Raw genomic sequence first — 14956 nt, forward strand, 5'->3', positions numbered from 1 at the left:
ACACACAACTTTTTTTCTGAGACAGGGTTTCACACAAGATTATAGATGGTATTATTATTCCTCTTCCTTTTTTACTTTATTTACTTTATATGCATTGATATTTTGCCTGCATATATGTCTGTGTGAAGGTGTCAGATACCCAGAAACTGAAGTTATACAGTTGTGAGCTGCCATGTGGGTGCTGGGAATTGAACCCAGGTCCTCTGGAAGAGTAGTCAATGATCATAACTGCTGAGTCACCACTCCAGCAGCCCCCTCCCCCCCAGGATTTCATGTTGCCTAGGCAGGCTTGTAATTCCCTATGCTATAAAATCTGCGGGGTTACAGGTGTGTATAATCACATCTTACTTTCAAATTTCCTTATTTTGAGATACCATGGCCCAAGATGACCTAGAACTCATTATGTAGCCCAGGCTGGTCTCAAGTTTGTGATAATTCTCTTCACAATCCTCCAAGTGCTGGGAATCCACCATATCCAGCTCTAACCTACTTTTAAAAACAGAAACCTCATGGAATGTCTACAAACCCAGGCAGAAGAAGCCTTTGTCTCAAAGCCTACCTCAGCCCTGCCCACATATCTGGAATCAAGCCGGAGAAGCAGAGGAGTAGAGGCTAGCCCTTAGGTGGGCTAGGTAAGAAGACTTACCACAGATACCCTGGAGGAACACTTCTCCCAAACAGTGCTCCAAGATCCAAGTATAACAACACCTTTTCCTGTCATCACCTCAATTGGCTACAACTGTCTGAAAGGGCATGTTTTTGCTCATGGCTAGGGTTGGCTCTGTTCCTGTAGGAGGAGGTAAAGAAGCCTGACCCCTGGATGATATCATCTGGTGTACAGGATACCTTACTTGGGCTCTGCAGGATTGCCCTATGCCAGCTAACAGTCCTCTCTAGAGATGTCATCCCCTAAATAGGCCTATCTCCTTGGCAGTCCCTGTCTTTATTCTTTAGTATTCAGACTGTTTCTCTATTTAAAAGAATCCACAGGGCCTGGCATCATGATACATGCCTATAATTCTAGTGTTTGGCAGGATGAGACAGAGGATCAAGAGTTCAAACCACCCTGGGTGATGTAATAAGACTATAGCTCAAAATGTTTTAAATTAAATTAAACCAAAAAAAAAAAAAAACCAATGAGGGGGCTGGAGAGATTACTCAGTGGCTAAGAGCACTAGAAGTTCTTCTAGAGGATGCAGATTTGATTCTCAGCACTCATGAGGTGGCCCACACCCGCCTGTAACTGCAGTCCCAGGTCATCCTGACACTCTCTTCTGGCCCCTGTGGGTGCTGCATGTCACCTCACACCAACTGTACATAGGCATACATGCAGGCAAAATACCCCTACACATAAGTAAATATGTAAATATAAAAATACATAAATAAAAAAAAGAAAAGAAAGAAGGCGTGATGTGGCACATGACTGAAATGAACAGCTGCAGACTTGAGATCACAGGCACTCACCTCATCGCAGCCGATGTGGAGCCACCGGACATCCCTGTGTAGCTCCAGAATCTGGTCGATCATGGCTTGTACCAAGGTCAGGGACTCAGCCTCATGAGGGTTCAGAGTGTTGGGGAAGTGAGCCACTTCACGGAGATGCGCAAACACTGCATGCTTTAGCACAAACTGAGGACAGAGACAGAAGCTGGTGCTTAAGTGTCCTGGTCCCTTGCACTTCCTTTTCAAGCACTCCAAGCTTATGCTGCTTTCCTCAGGGTGCCTGAGGGCCAGCTGGGTGGCCCTCACAGATTGCTCCCGACTCTTCCAGATGTCTGCAGCAGAGATCAGCTTCAGAGCTTCTGACTCTGCCTGAGCTGGGCTCTGAACCCTCTAGCTGGTTCCTCAGCAGCCCTCTTCCCTCCCCTCCTTCTCCCTTCTCTTCTCCCTTTTTCTCTCTCCCTCTCCCCCCACACTCCACTCCTCTCTCTGTGGTGTTGGTACTCTAACCCGGAATTTTGCACATGCCAAGTAAGTTATTTTCCAGAGCTAGATCTCCAGCTTCGTCTTTTTACTTATATGGGTGTTCAGCTTGTTAGGGTTAGGGGTCTGTGTACAACATGTGTCTCATGCCCAGAGGCCAGACTGGGGGGATTCAATCCCTTAGAACTGGCTGTTCTGAGCTGACTTGTAGGTGCTGAGAATCTGTTTTGGGTTCTCTGGAAGAACAGCACTGCTCTTAACAGCTCCAGCCACTCCAGTCTTTTTCTCCCCCTTTAAATTTTACTTTAGAGGAGTGAATGAAGCTGCATCCTACAAGCCATTAAACCAATACCGTGTTTGCCTCTCAGCTGTGTCTTTTTTGTTTGTTTGTTTGTTTTTCAAGACAGAGTTTCTCTGTATAGCCCTGGCTGTCCTGGAACTCACTCTGTAGACCAGGCTGGCCTCGAACTCAGAAATCCGCCTGCCTCTGCCTCCCAAGTGCTGGGATTAAAGGCGTGCACAACCACTGCCCGGCTCAGCTGTCTGTCTTACATATGAGAAATAACTGTGGATACTGATAAAAAGACATAAGCAGAAAATGGAAGGGTTCCTTCCTTCCTGGTGAAGCTGCCCTGACCAAGAGTTCGTTGTGCTCTCTGGCTGCTCAGAGATTGGTGCTGCTGAGAACAGGTGTTCAGGCAGCACTGAGCTGCTGCTGCTTACCCCCAGGCCCTACTGCCCCACACTGGAGCCCAGGTCCAGTCTCTGAAGCTCACACTCATGACAGTAACTGTCACTCCTCCCACTCACCTCCATGTGTCCGAATGTCTGCACCAAGGGGACAACTTCCAGCTCACTAAGCCTGGCCAGGCGCAGGATCTCTGTAACTTCGGAGGGGCTGGGGTATTAAGAGAACACAGAGGCTTGTGTCAGCCTGGTTGTCACACCACTTTGCCCAGCCCAACCCTTTCTTGCTCGACTGCATCTTATATGAAGTGGCTACAGAGTCATCCTGCACAACAAGGTGGGCAGACTGGCCCAAGGGCAAAACTTACTCTTCAGCTGCTTTAGTACAGCTCTTAACCTAAGAAAAGGTCCCTTCACTGCTCCCACTGAACCTTGTTAACTTTGAAAGACAAACAGATATTCACCTTTCTTTAGAAAACAGCAGAACACAGAGAGCAGGCAAACTTACAACAGAGGCATGTGCAGGTGCAAAGGAGAACTGGGATCCCCAGAGCCAAACCAGCCTCTAGCATGGTGGTCATGTTCCTGCCTGAGTCATCCAAGTGCTGGTATTAAAGGTAGTTACCACCATGCCTAACTAAAGAATCACAAGGACCGTATCTATATTCCTCTGACCTGCTTGTGTATGCTAGGTAAGCACTCTACCACTGAGGTGTATCCCCAGAGTCACTGACTCAGCAGCTGAAATGACCTTGCAGAGTTGCTTTAATCTTGATTTCTATGAGAGTCTTAGTATTTTCCCACTTGCTTGTGCATTCCAAAGTTAAAATCAAACTATGAGAAGCTTGGGAGATCATTCAGTGGTCAAAATGTCTGTTGTGTAAGCAAGAGAACCAGAGCTCAGATTCCCAGATCCCAGGTAGATGCTGAGGGCATGGTGGACTTTCTCTGCTTCCAGTGCTCATAAGGCACAGACAGGGGACACCAGAGGAAGCTGGCTTGCCAGAGTAGCCAAACGGTGTGTTCTGGATTCAATCAAAGATGCTGCTTCAGTTAAGTCAAGTGGAGAGTGATAAAGATTTGGAATGTCAACCTCAGGCTTTCACATGTCCTTGCACACATGTGCATTCATACCATGTAAATATAAATACACACACACACACACACACATACACACACATGAGAGAAAAAAAAAATCCAATTGTGGCCATAAATGCAACCCAGTCCCAGCTGCCCCATGACTCGTTACTCTTCCTTGCAGGGTCAGAATAGATATTTACTTCCTCTTTTAACTGTTTCCTGATTACCTTTAATGTACATGTTTTGCTTAAAAATATGTTCTGCATATGTGTGTGTGCTAAGTGTATGTATGTGTACCATGTGTACGCAGGAAACTGAGGAGGTCAGATGAGGGCACTGGCTGCCCTGGACCTGGAGTTGCAGGTAGTTGTGAGCCACAACATGAGTTCTAGGAACCAAACCCTGCTCTTCTGTAAAAGCAGTAAGTGCTCCATAACACAAGGACATCTCTCCAGCTGCTACATGTATTACTCAGAGCAGGAGGAAGGACTGTAGGAGCCAGAGGGGTCACGGATACTACAGAACATGGTCCACAGAATCAACTAACTAGGGCTCATAGGGACACTGGACCAACAATCAGAGCACCTGTATATGTTTGAGCTAGGACCTCTGCATACATGCTAGTTGTGAAGCTTGCTGTTCTTTTGTGACTACTAACAGTGGGAGCAGGGGCTGTCTCTAACTCTTTTGCCTACTTTTGGGACCTCTTTCCCCCTCTTGGCTGCTTCGTCCAGCCTTGATGTAAGGGTATGTGCCTGGTCTTATTGTAACTTATTAAGCCACGAGTGGTTGATATCCCTGAGAGGCCTGTTCTTTTCTGAAGGAAAACAGAGGAGGAACAGATCTAAGGGAGACAAGAGGTGGGTTAGGGCTAGGGGGAAAGAAGGGAGGGGAAACTGCAGTTGGGGTATAATATATGAGGGATAATAAATTTTTAAAAATTGTGTGTTTTGCCTGCATTTGTCTGTATACACATTTTTAATGTGTGAGGTCAGAAGAGAACATCCTTGTGAGCTACCACATGGGAGCTGGGAATGGAACCTGGGTCCTCTGGAAGAACATTTAGTGCTTTTAACACCTGAGCCATCTCTCCAACCCAGTGTTTTATTTTTATAAGTGTTTTAGGTTCATTTGTTTGTTTGTTTTGATTTTGAGACAGGGTTTCTTTGTGTAGCTCTGGGTGTCCTAGAAATTGATTCTGTGGACCAGGCTGGCCTCAGACTCACAGATCCACCTGGGATTAAAGGCATGAGCTACCATGGCCAGGCCAGTTTTTGTTTGTTTGTTTGTTTGTTTGTTTGTTTGTTTTTGAGATAGGATTTTAATCTGCAGCCCAAGGTGGCCTTTAACTTTCAACAATCATCCTGTCTCAGCCTCAGCCTCCCAAATGCTGGGATCATAGGTGTGAGTATGAGCTACATGTTTTAATTTTGCGACTAAATTATATATACACACACACACACACATATATATATATGTATATATACACACATACATACACACATGCACTTAGAAAGACAAAAAGGAGTGTAAAATGTTAGTTTCCAATTATCCCACCCACAGTAATGCCCATGCCTTCCTTGTTGGTGGCCCTCCCCCTGCCTCCGCAATTTGGCACTCTCTGCCAGCTTCGATACCTGTAGGCATGCTTGGCCCTCAGCAGCTTCAGGTGGCCTTCATAGGGAAACATGTCTTCATACTCAATGAGGAGGCCATTTGCACCAAGTGCATGGAACAGAGGAAAAACCTGGATAGAGACAGAGGGTGTTGGAAAAGTGGCAATCTGAACAACACACATCTCAGATGAAGTGTGTGCTTTTTCCTTTCCAGGTTTTGGAGAGGGATGGGAGCTGATATTCATATTTCTCTCTTGCAAACTTTAAATCTAGAATGTGTATGAGTGCTATGCGCCACTGAATAGCAATCAACAATGCTGGTGGTCCAGCTGAGGAGGGAGGACTTGGACCAGCTGGGAGAGTCATGCTGGAGCCAGGCCAGAGGGTTCTAACACACAAGAACCTGTGTGTCGTAGCATCAGGGTCACCAGAAACTGCTCTGAAGAGATGCGTTCAGCCCCTGGGAAGGAAAAGTAGGTGGAAGTATGTGTGCAGAGATAGCAGGTGGTGTGTGTGTGTGTGTGTGTGTGTGTGTGTGTGTGCACGCACCCATGTCTGCATGTGTGCACAGGCATGCACGGATAGGGCTCGAAGTCTCAGAGCGCCTTCCTCCCGTTCTCACCACTTTCTTCCTTATCTTTATGTTAAGGGTAGGGATTTCCCTGATTTCAAGGACTTTTATGATCTGTTCATGCCTACTATATAGAATAATTGGGATTCATTTATTTATTGGCCTGAGATCAAAGCCAAGGATTTAAAAAGAAAAGCACAATGTAGGTACTAATAAAAGGGCCTCTATCTATATTTAAAACAAATATCAATCTCCAAATAAGGCTCCAAATGTTTTCTGTGATGTATATCTTGTTTTCTTTCTTAAAGTGCAGGAAAGTTCTGAAACATGCTGAATCAAGGAAATCAGCTGGTAACTGAAAATTAGCTGTAGGAGATTCACAAAACGGGTACTAAGGGAGTACATATCAGAGGCAGCCTGACCATGGAGAGAAGTAATCGGAGTCAATTACCCACAGAGGTCAATGCAATGATGGTGGCATCTAGTCCCCCAGGGTTCTTGCCTTTCCTGACACCTGCTTACACCTCCTGGGCAGCTCTTGCTGTAGGCTGAGACATCTTTGAGGCTGAGACTAGGGAGACTAGGATCTCACAGACATGAGTCCTCTGGGGCTTCATGGTTTAGATGGTAGCAGAGGTTTTCATTGTTAAGCTGTGTAAACATACACCATAAGCTAACTTTTACTTTTCTTTTTGTCTGGCATACTTTAAAGAAAATCCCAGGTATCATTTCACTTGCAAATGCTTCGATTTATATTTCTAACTGTTTGAACTTAAAAGACAATAACCATAACCCTAATCCCACCAAACCAATTATTAGAACCCATTAACATGCCTCATTCTCAAATTTTCCTGCTTCAAAAAGCTGTGGCTTGGGTCGGATTTATAAACTTTTAAGTAGATTTGTTGTTGTTGTTGTTGTTTGCTTGCGTGTATGTGTTAATATATTTTCACATGTGAAGAGGCCGGAGGTCTAGTTCACAAGTGCTGAAATTATAGGTAAAGGCAGCTCCCCATCCCCTCAAGCAGATAAAAAAGTAATTTCTTTTTTTTAAACATTTATTGTGGGGTGAGGGGGTAGATGGTGCCTACGTGAAAATCAGAGAATTTGGAAACTGGTTCTCTTCTTCATTTATGTAGGATCCAGGGAACAAACTCACACCATTGAGCTGGCAGTCCCTTTACCCACTGACCACCTTACTCCCCTCGAGCAGATTTTTTTTTTTTCGAGACAGGGTTTCTCTGTGTAGCCCTGGCTGTCCTGGAACTCACTCTGTAGACCAGGCTGGCCTCAAACTCAGAAATCTGCCTGCCTCTGCCTCCCAAGTGCTGGGATTAAAGGCGTGCGTCACCTCTGGCTGAGGAGTGATGTGGTCCTTTTCGGTGAGGATCGTCTAGACGGCTGGGGGAGATCATGTATGGCTTAATCCCTTATGGGCTTTGTAAACGGGCTATGAGTCAGGTGCTTTGGTCACTTGGCTATGTTCAATGACTAGACAGTACTTCTAACCCTCTAAATTCATCACTATTCTCTTGTTGTTGTTGTTTGTTTTGTTTTTTCTTTTTTCAAGACAGGGTCTCACGCAGCTGATCTTGAACTTACTACATAGATAAAGATGATCTCAAACTCCTAACCCTCCTGCTTCTGCCTCCCAAATGCTGACTACCGGCAAGCATAGCCATGCTCAGCTCTTGTTGGGCTTTTTAGGGGGGAGGGGAGATATCTCTGTGGTTGGGCTCTTTTGGAGGGGTGTGGGGGGTAGAGGTATATCTGTGTAGCCCTGGCTGTCCTAGATCTCACTCTGCAGACCAGGCTGGCCTCAGACTCCGAGATCCACCTATTTTTGCCTCCTGAGTGCTGGGATTAAAGGAATGTACCATGACCACCTGGCATTTGCACTGCATTTTAAGGACTTGCACCAAGTACTCCTTTTGGGTCACTGACCCTAGGCTTGGCCCCACTACTTGGCCTTGACATACTCAGTGACACGACTGTTATACCGAAAACTCGACCACTACATATCAGAAATGATACATTCTGCTTCTTTAAGATGACTTAAATCAGATGCTTTGTTGCTTGTGTGTGTGTGTGTGTGTGTGTGTGTGTGTGTGTGTGTGTGTGTATGTGTTTGTAGGGTGTGGAGGAAGAGGACACTTGTGGGAGTAAAGTCTCTCCTTCCGCTATGCTGGTCCTGGGGATTAAACTTCTGTCTTTCGACTTGGTACCAAGTACCTTTCTTTACCCAGTGAGCCACTTCACTGTGCTATGTTTTTTTTTTTTTTTAAAGATTTATTTATTATATATGTGTGTGCCTGTGTGAGTTTATTGCACCAACTGCAGGGAGGTACCCACAAAGGCTAGAGAGCACTAGATATCCTGGAAATGGTGTTATAAGCAGCTAGCTGTGAGTCACTTGATGTGGGTCCTGGGAACTGAACACTGGTTTTCTGCACTGAACCATTTCCTTGGTTGCCTTTTGAATATGCATACTCTTGATGGTTTGGGAAATTCCTTGGCTTCTAAAACTGAGTGGATTTTGTTTGTTTGTTTATTTCAAGACAGGGTTTCTCTGTGTAACTGCCTTGGCTGTCCAGAACTCTTTTTCTTTTCTTTTTTTTCTTTTCTTTTTTTCTTTTTTCTGGTAGACCAGGCTGGCCTCAAATTCAGAGATCCACCTGCCTCTGCCTCTTGAGTGCTGGGATTAAAGGAGTGGACCACTACGCCTGGCTGATAGGACCCTCTTGATTTGTGTGTTTTGTAGTTTTCTAGGCTAAATGAAAAGGAAACCGTTTCACAGATCATCTCAGGCTGCTTACAGAAGAGCATGTGTTTTTTTTTTATACCTCTTCATGTTGGATTTTGCCATTTACTGCCAAATACCATGCTTTTTATGGTATACTACTTACCTATATGCTTCCGACTTAGTCTTCACTTCTGAATTCCCCCGCTCAGTTTATTCCTGAGTCCTGCAGGCAGCAATTCTGCATCCTCGGTCTAATCCTCCTAGCTCAGCGTCCTCTGCCTCTGATTCTAAACTTCTTTCCAATCTTTTATCTCATCTGAGTATCTTGCTTTATTCTGCTCCGTGGTCCCGTGACATGCTTGTTTCTGTGCTATCAAGACTATCATCTTTTTCTGTGGTGTCCTATGTCCACTCGGAGTTTAACCACAATCTACTTACTATTCACTGAGGTGCTACAGATTGAACTTAAGGCTTCCAAATGTTAGGCAAGCACTTACTACACTTCTAAACCTTCTACCCACCAGTCTTGCTCTGATCAGGTTCCTCTTCTGTTGCTGCCATGGGCATTAGGTACTTCAATTTTGTATGGTCCTTCCTGAGGCCACCGTTGGTCTCTGCCTCCTTTCCTCTGGCTATCTGAACATTCTCTTTACTTTCCCCCTGATATTTTGCCCTTATGATAGATCTCTGATTTCTTTGAGTCTTATGGTCCTCTAGATGCCCCTGTACTTTTTAAACTCATTTTTATACACTCATCCTCAAATTCAAGCCAGTTAAAAATGTCTCCCAATTTCTTCTGGATGTGGGTAGCATCTATTTGGGCATATTTTCTAGATCCTTTGGTCACAGCATTGCTACAGTTCTCCTTCCTCTTTGCTTTATCACCTCCTGCTCAGGCTGCTCACCCTACATGAGCTTTGTGGTGTTGGGATATGAATGTATTATTCCGGTTTTGGAATCTATGGAGCTACCTAACACCTAGATCTCACTTTTTTCATTAATTAACTAATTAATTGTGTGTGTATACCTATATAGTGTATGTGTCCCAAGCAGGTGTGGAAGTCAGAGGACAATCTGTAGGAGCTGGTTCTTGCCCCCCATAATACAAGTCCCTAGAACTCACACTTGGGTTATTACGTCTGGTGATAAGCACTTTTACTACTGGGCTATCTTACCAATTTCTCACCATCACTTCTTTTTTGAGACGATGTCTCATGTGGTTCAGAATGGTTTTGAATTTGCTATGAGATCAATGCTAGCCTTGATCTCCTGAACCGCCTGCCTCCATTTCCTGAGTACTGGGATTACAGATGAGTGCACTGTATTCATGTTGAAGAATGTATTTGGATTCTAGGTCTGCTGTTAGAAATGACTACAAATGAAATGGCTTTAAATAACGGGATTTCTTTTCATAGTCCTAGAGGCCAGGAGTTCCAACTGAGGAGTTGGCAGGGCATGCTTTCTCAGAAGGTCTTATGGGAGAGTCCTTCCTGCCTCTTCCAGCTTCTGGTTCATTAATTTGTGCCTGTATCACTTTGCTCCTGTTGTCTCAGGGTGTCCATATTTATGTGCCTTCTCAACTTTATCTCTAAAATCTCCCCTTTTACCTGAGTTTGGATCCCTAACACTCATATATAAAAGCCAAAGATGGTGGTATATGCCTGTAACCCTGGCCCTGGCAGGGTAAAGACAGGCAGATTCTGGGGTTTTACTGGCCATTCTGTCTGTCTGAAACGGTGAGTTCCAGGTTCAGTAAGAGATCCTGTCTCCAAAAAAAGTGTTGCTTACCTCTGATCTTCACATGAACACATGGGAGAGCATACACTGTGCTCGTCCCCAAACATATACCCAAACATAATCAATCAATCCACTTTTCTTAATCAGGCTCACAGAAACCCAGTATGACCTCATCTTAACTGGTCAATTTTCCAAAGACTATCCAGGTAAGGTTATATGTATAGGCACCAAACTGTTAAGACTTGAACCTATGTTTTTGGTGGATACAATTCAACCACAGCACAGAGGTCATGGATTCTTTTGTTCTTTGTGCCACCCTGGTGCTGTGTCTGGTTCTGAGGGGAACTGGGAGAAAATGAAAAACCTATGCTGTCACTACTGTGATTCAGAAGGCCTCAAGGTTGTTTGACTAGTGCTCACTTCCACAAAGTAAAAGGTCATGAGACGGTAAAGGGAGTCCTTACCTCAGAGAGATATGAAACCTTTGGCGGTGCTCCCTTAAGGTCCAAATGAACTAATCTCATCTTAAATGGTGTGGAGGATGACATTTTTTTTTTATAAACTCCTATAACAGGATCTCTGTCTAGGACTTCTTCCTGGCAGAGAGAACTTAAGTTACAAAGTGGAGCAGACACAGCCCTTCCCTTCAGTTCTGATACCAGCCAACTGTGCTCTACTAAACCAGACAAAACTAATTTTACTAATATGAAAATAAACCAAGTCTATTTTCACATTCAAATACAATTCAAATTTTTAAATTGCACTGAAATAGGAAACCATCAATTTCCTTGTGAGATTATTATGATTTATAGCAACAAAAAACGTTGCAAGCGTCGCAGAGGCACACACCTGTAACACCCTTCCCACCCTGACTCCTACTGAGGAAGACGGATTAAAGTTTAAGGCTTGCCTGGGCTATAAAGGAAGGTCACGGCTAGCCTTGGCAACTTAATAATACCCTGTCTCCATACTAATAAGTAAAATAAGGATAGTTTAGTGGCACAACACTTGTCTAGCATGCATAAGGCCTTAGGTTCGATTCCTAGTATTGAAAAACAATTAAGGTAATGGTAATTTGGGGAGATGGTGGCTAGCTCCATGATACAGCACTTGCTCATTATGCCAAGAGCCCTGGGATCCATCCTGGGTCTACTGAAAATAATATCAACAATAATCTGAAAAGGGAATAAGCTCTACATATATCAGAGCTTACTATAGTTTCCATTACAGTTAATTTCTGGACGATACTGAAACAGCCAGGATATTAAAGAAACAGTTTTCCTACCTTTTGTAAAATCACAAACGATTATTAAAGAGAGTTAGTGAGTTGTGCATCTAGTTGCATGATTTCACCTGCTCGTCCTGTGCAAGGACTCAAAGTCCTAGCCTTAAGAACCACACCCCCATCCGCGCTACCCCACCCCACCCCGCCCTCAATCCCCAACCCCGACCCGCTACTCTCAGGCAGCTCAAAGTCCGACAGGATTCTTAATGCAGCTCTCCGGGTTGAGGGCGGCGGCCTTAAGAGACAGGTCCCCCTGGTCCAGCCCAACCAGTGGCTATGGGCTTGACTCACCCACGTCTTCGGCGTAGCACTGCTACGGGAGAACGCAGAACTCCGCAGGTGCCTCAGGGGAGCAGCGCCAAGGGCAGAGAAGGCCCCGCCTCCCCCCGCATCCGCACCCCGCCCCCCGCCGCCACCACTCGGCCTCCGATTGCTCACGTCTGGCTGTGAGCCGGCCGAAGACCGAGCGCGTCGCTCCCGCGTCCCCACACCGTTCCCGCCTCGCTTTCGCAGCTATTGCCCCGAGTTTGGTGGCTCTTGTGTCCCGCCTGGCTCTGCGACGGCTTGGCCCGATGGCACCTCAGCGGAGGGGACCACCCAGAGTTCCTGAGGGAAATAGTGCAGCAGAACACCGGCATGCAAACAGGTAGCCGGATCCATAGGATCAGGAGGCCGCGCGCAATAGCGGGCGGAGCCTGACTGGTGTGTGGGCGTGGCCATTCCGAGGGCGGGGACGGAGGGAGGTGGAGCGTGGTAAAGTGGGGTGTGGCCGTGCCAGGGGTGGGGCCTGACGGGGTGGGGCGTGATCATGACAAGGCGGGGTCTGACCTGTGTCTGGGTTGCCTCCTGGGTAAAAGTGTCAGGTGGGACTAGCCTTACTGCGACCTGAGCAGGCTTGACTTAGAGAGAGGGCGTGGAAGTAGTGTGGGCGTGATGTGTTGGGGGCGTGGCTTGGTTGTTGTATCTTGCGGCATCCCTTCTGTAGTGAAATGTCCACGTGGCTGCCCACTTCCAAGCTCTGCACAGAGGTCCTCCCCACAGGAAGCTTCTCCTTGGAGTCGAACTGCATTCAGTCATGTGAGCGGGTTTCTCTTGCTAGGGACCATTTCTGAGCCTTTATGACTCTCCATTGCTGTATGGCCCACCTCCCCGGTTACATCATCCCAGCCTTTCACACCCCACCTGTCCAAAACTGGCCTTGTGAACCTCTGTCAAACCCACACCTGAACTGGTGACTAAGAAATGGAGACTTTAGGGACAGGGACCTAACTCTGACAATTCTGTGTGTATTTCAAGCTCTTTCCTGAGACCTTTCCTGGACAGCAGAGCTCAGCTACTTTAGTTATACACAGAGATGTATAGAGACACAGACAGCTTCATCAGGAACTGGACCACACAGACACACACGGATGTACAGAGACACAGACAGCTTCATCAGGGACTGGACCACACAGACCTGGGTCATAGAGACAACTTTCACATATCATTTCTGACATCTTTCTGGCCGCAGGTTTATGATTTGAGTTAAGTAGATATGATTCATGTAAGTTGATTTAAGTACACACGTGTTCGTGTAGGAGCACATGCTTGGGATGGGGCAATCATATAGGGATGGGTGAGTGATTAGAGACTCACATTCCCTGGCAATCTTCCAAATAGGTGCTCTGAGGGCTGGACAGGAATTACCTATGGTCATAGCCCTGTCTGGTCAGAGAAGACAGGGCCACATACTGCCTGGGACACTCTTCTGAGGGGTGGTGCACGGTGGGCATCCTGATAAGCTTGAGTTGTGGATGGAGTAGATGCCCTGTTTCCCACCAGCTGCTTCATAATTAGCCCACGAGTACCTGCAGTATCTCAGGATTGATTGGAATTGATCCATCTTGATCAGAGATTAATGTAGGCACAGCCCAAGCCTGGTGATATCCAGTGTGAACAGCTTGTGGTTTTGATTGGCATGCTTAGTATGATGGCTACATCCAGTGGTTATGTTCTCTATCCTTAGTTCCAAGAAGGACCGGCTGCCTCGGGAGGCACAGAGGACATGGCTAAGGATTGTGGCCCTTGGGGTCGGCCTTGCTCTGCTCCCATTCCTGCTCTGGAGTACTGTGGGGATCGATGATGATGTTACTGAGGTTGTGGCTCGTCGTGGTGAGGTCTTAGAAGGCAGGTTCATTGAGGTTCCCTGCTCCGAGGACTATGATGGTCACCGAAGGTTTGAAGGTATGTGCCACAGGCTTCTCAGAAAAGAGTGACTGATAAGGGGCTGGAGAGATGGCTCAGCATTCAAGAATACTTGTTGCATTTTCCCAGGACCTGAGTTCAGTTCCTAACGCCCTTGGCTGGCAGCTCACAACTGCCTGTAACTTCACCTTCAGGGGATCCAACTTCTTCTGCAGGCACCTGCAGTCATGTGTATATACTTATACACAGACACAAACGAAGTGACAGGCATGAAACTCAACATCGCCTTTTGCTATGGTTAAGACGATATATGTGGGCAGAGACAAACTTTCCCTCCCAGATAGGCAAGCTCATACTTGGAAAATAAAGATGTTTCAGGGTTGGCCTCCAATGCCACTCGGGCATAGATAGCATCTTAACAAGCCTCTGTGCCCGGAGGCTGCCTGCAGAGAGGTGACAGGATTAGGGAGCTGAGAAAGGGTCAGCGAGATGGCTTGGCCATTAAAGAACATAACACAAACTGGATGACCCGAGTTCAGCATCCTAAACCTACACAGTAGGAGAGAATGAACTCCTGTATGTAGTTCTCCAGCCTCTATACACATGTTGTGTGTCCACACACATAAAATAACAAGTGTAAAAAAAAAAGTTCCAAAAAGGTAAGGAGCACCCAGAAAATGTGAGGACAAGAATGTACCCAGGTCACAGTTCTGCTGATGGTCCTTGTTGGGGCAAGAAGGGATACCCAAATAGTTACAAACTGGAGTCCTGGGGTTAGGCCCAGGGGAACAGAGGTGAGCTGCAGTGTCAGGGTCACAGAGCCAGGTGAGGACAGTCAGCAGCCTAAAGAGCACACACCTCTGGACTGGGTTTATAGAGTGGAGTGTAGGCCTCCTTGGGCTGCTGTTTTCCTGAACATTCGATACCATCCAGACTCATCCGGTTTCTCAAATGTAGCATTTGGGCCCTGCTCTATAAGGGTGGTTTATTTTTTTATTCAAAGTAATGTTTTGGATGTGAATGGGGAAAAAGTTCCATGTTCTTCCACAAAGGGGCGCTGTCGTGATGCACAAGAACTCAGCCCTCAGCCACAAGTGAGATGGCAGAGGAGTGCTTTGTGGACTGGGTGG

The 14956-nt window shown here is 46.2% G+C and overlaps 2 protein-coding genes across 11 annotated transcripts in view; one reads left to right on the plus strand and one right to left on the minus strand.

The window, feature by feature from the left end:
* The window catches only part of Hexd (hexosaminidase D), an 18334-nt gene extending 5991 nt beyond the window's left edge, over positions 1–12343 (minus strand). For 4 of the 10 annotated variants that reach the window (XM_028787959.1, XM_028787958.1, XM_028787961.1 and 1 more), the window contains exons 1-4: positions 10822–11636; positions 5328–5437; positions 2734–2821; positions 1465–1629 (exon numbers count right to left, since the gene is read on the minus strand). In XM_028787959.1, the coding sequence (XP_028643792.1) occupies positions 1465–1629; positions 2734–2821; positions 5328–5437; positions 10822–10905 (447 nt within the window). In that variant the 5' untranslated portion in view covers positions 10906–11636. The other 6 variants (XM_028787957.1, XM_028787953.1, XM_028787952.1 and 3 more) reach the window with 6 other exon arrangements.
* The window catches only part of Ogfod3 (2-oxoglutarate and iron dependent oxygenase domain containing 3), a 25825-nt gene continuing 22965 nt past the window's right edge, over positions 12097–14956 (plus strand). Inside the window, exons 1-2 of the mRNA XM_028787963.1 lie at positions 12097–12288; positions 13648–13865. Coding sequence (XP_028643796.1) covers positions 12215–12288; positions 13648–13865 — 292 coding nt within the window. The 5' untranslated portion in view covers positions 12097–12214. The remainder of the gene's footprint in view (positions 12289–13647; positions 13866–14956) is intronic.

The sequence above is a fragment of the Grammomys surdaster genome, unplaced genomic scaffold, assembly GCF_004785775.1.
Source record: "Grammomys surdaster isolate TR1022 unplaced genomic scaffold, NIH_TR_1.0 125688, whole genome shotgun sequence".
NCBI classification, from domain to species: domain Eukaryota; kingdom Metazoa; phylum Chordata; class Mammalia; order Rodentia; family Muridae; genus Grammomys; species Grammomys surdaster.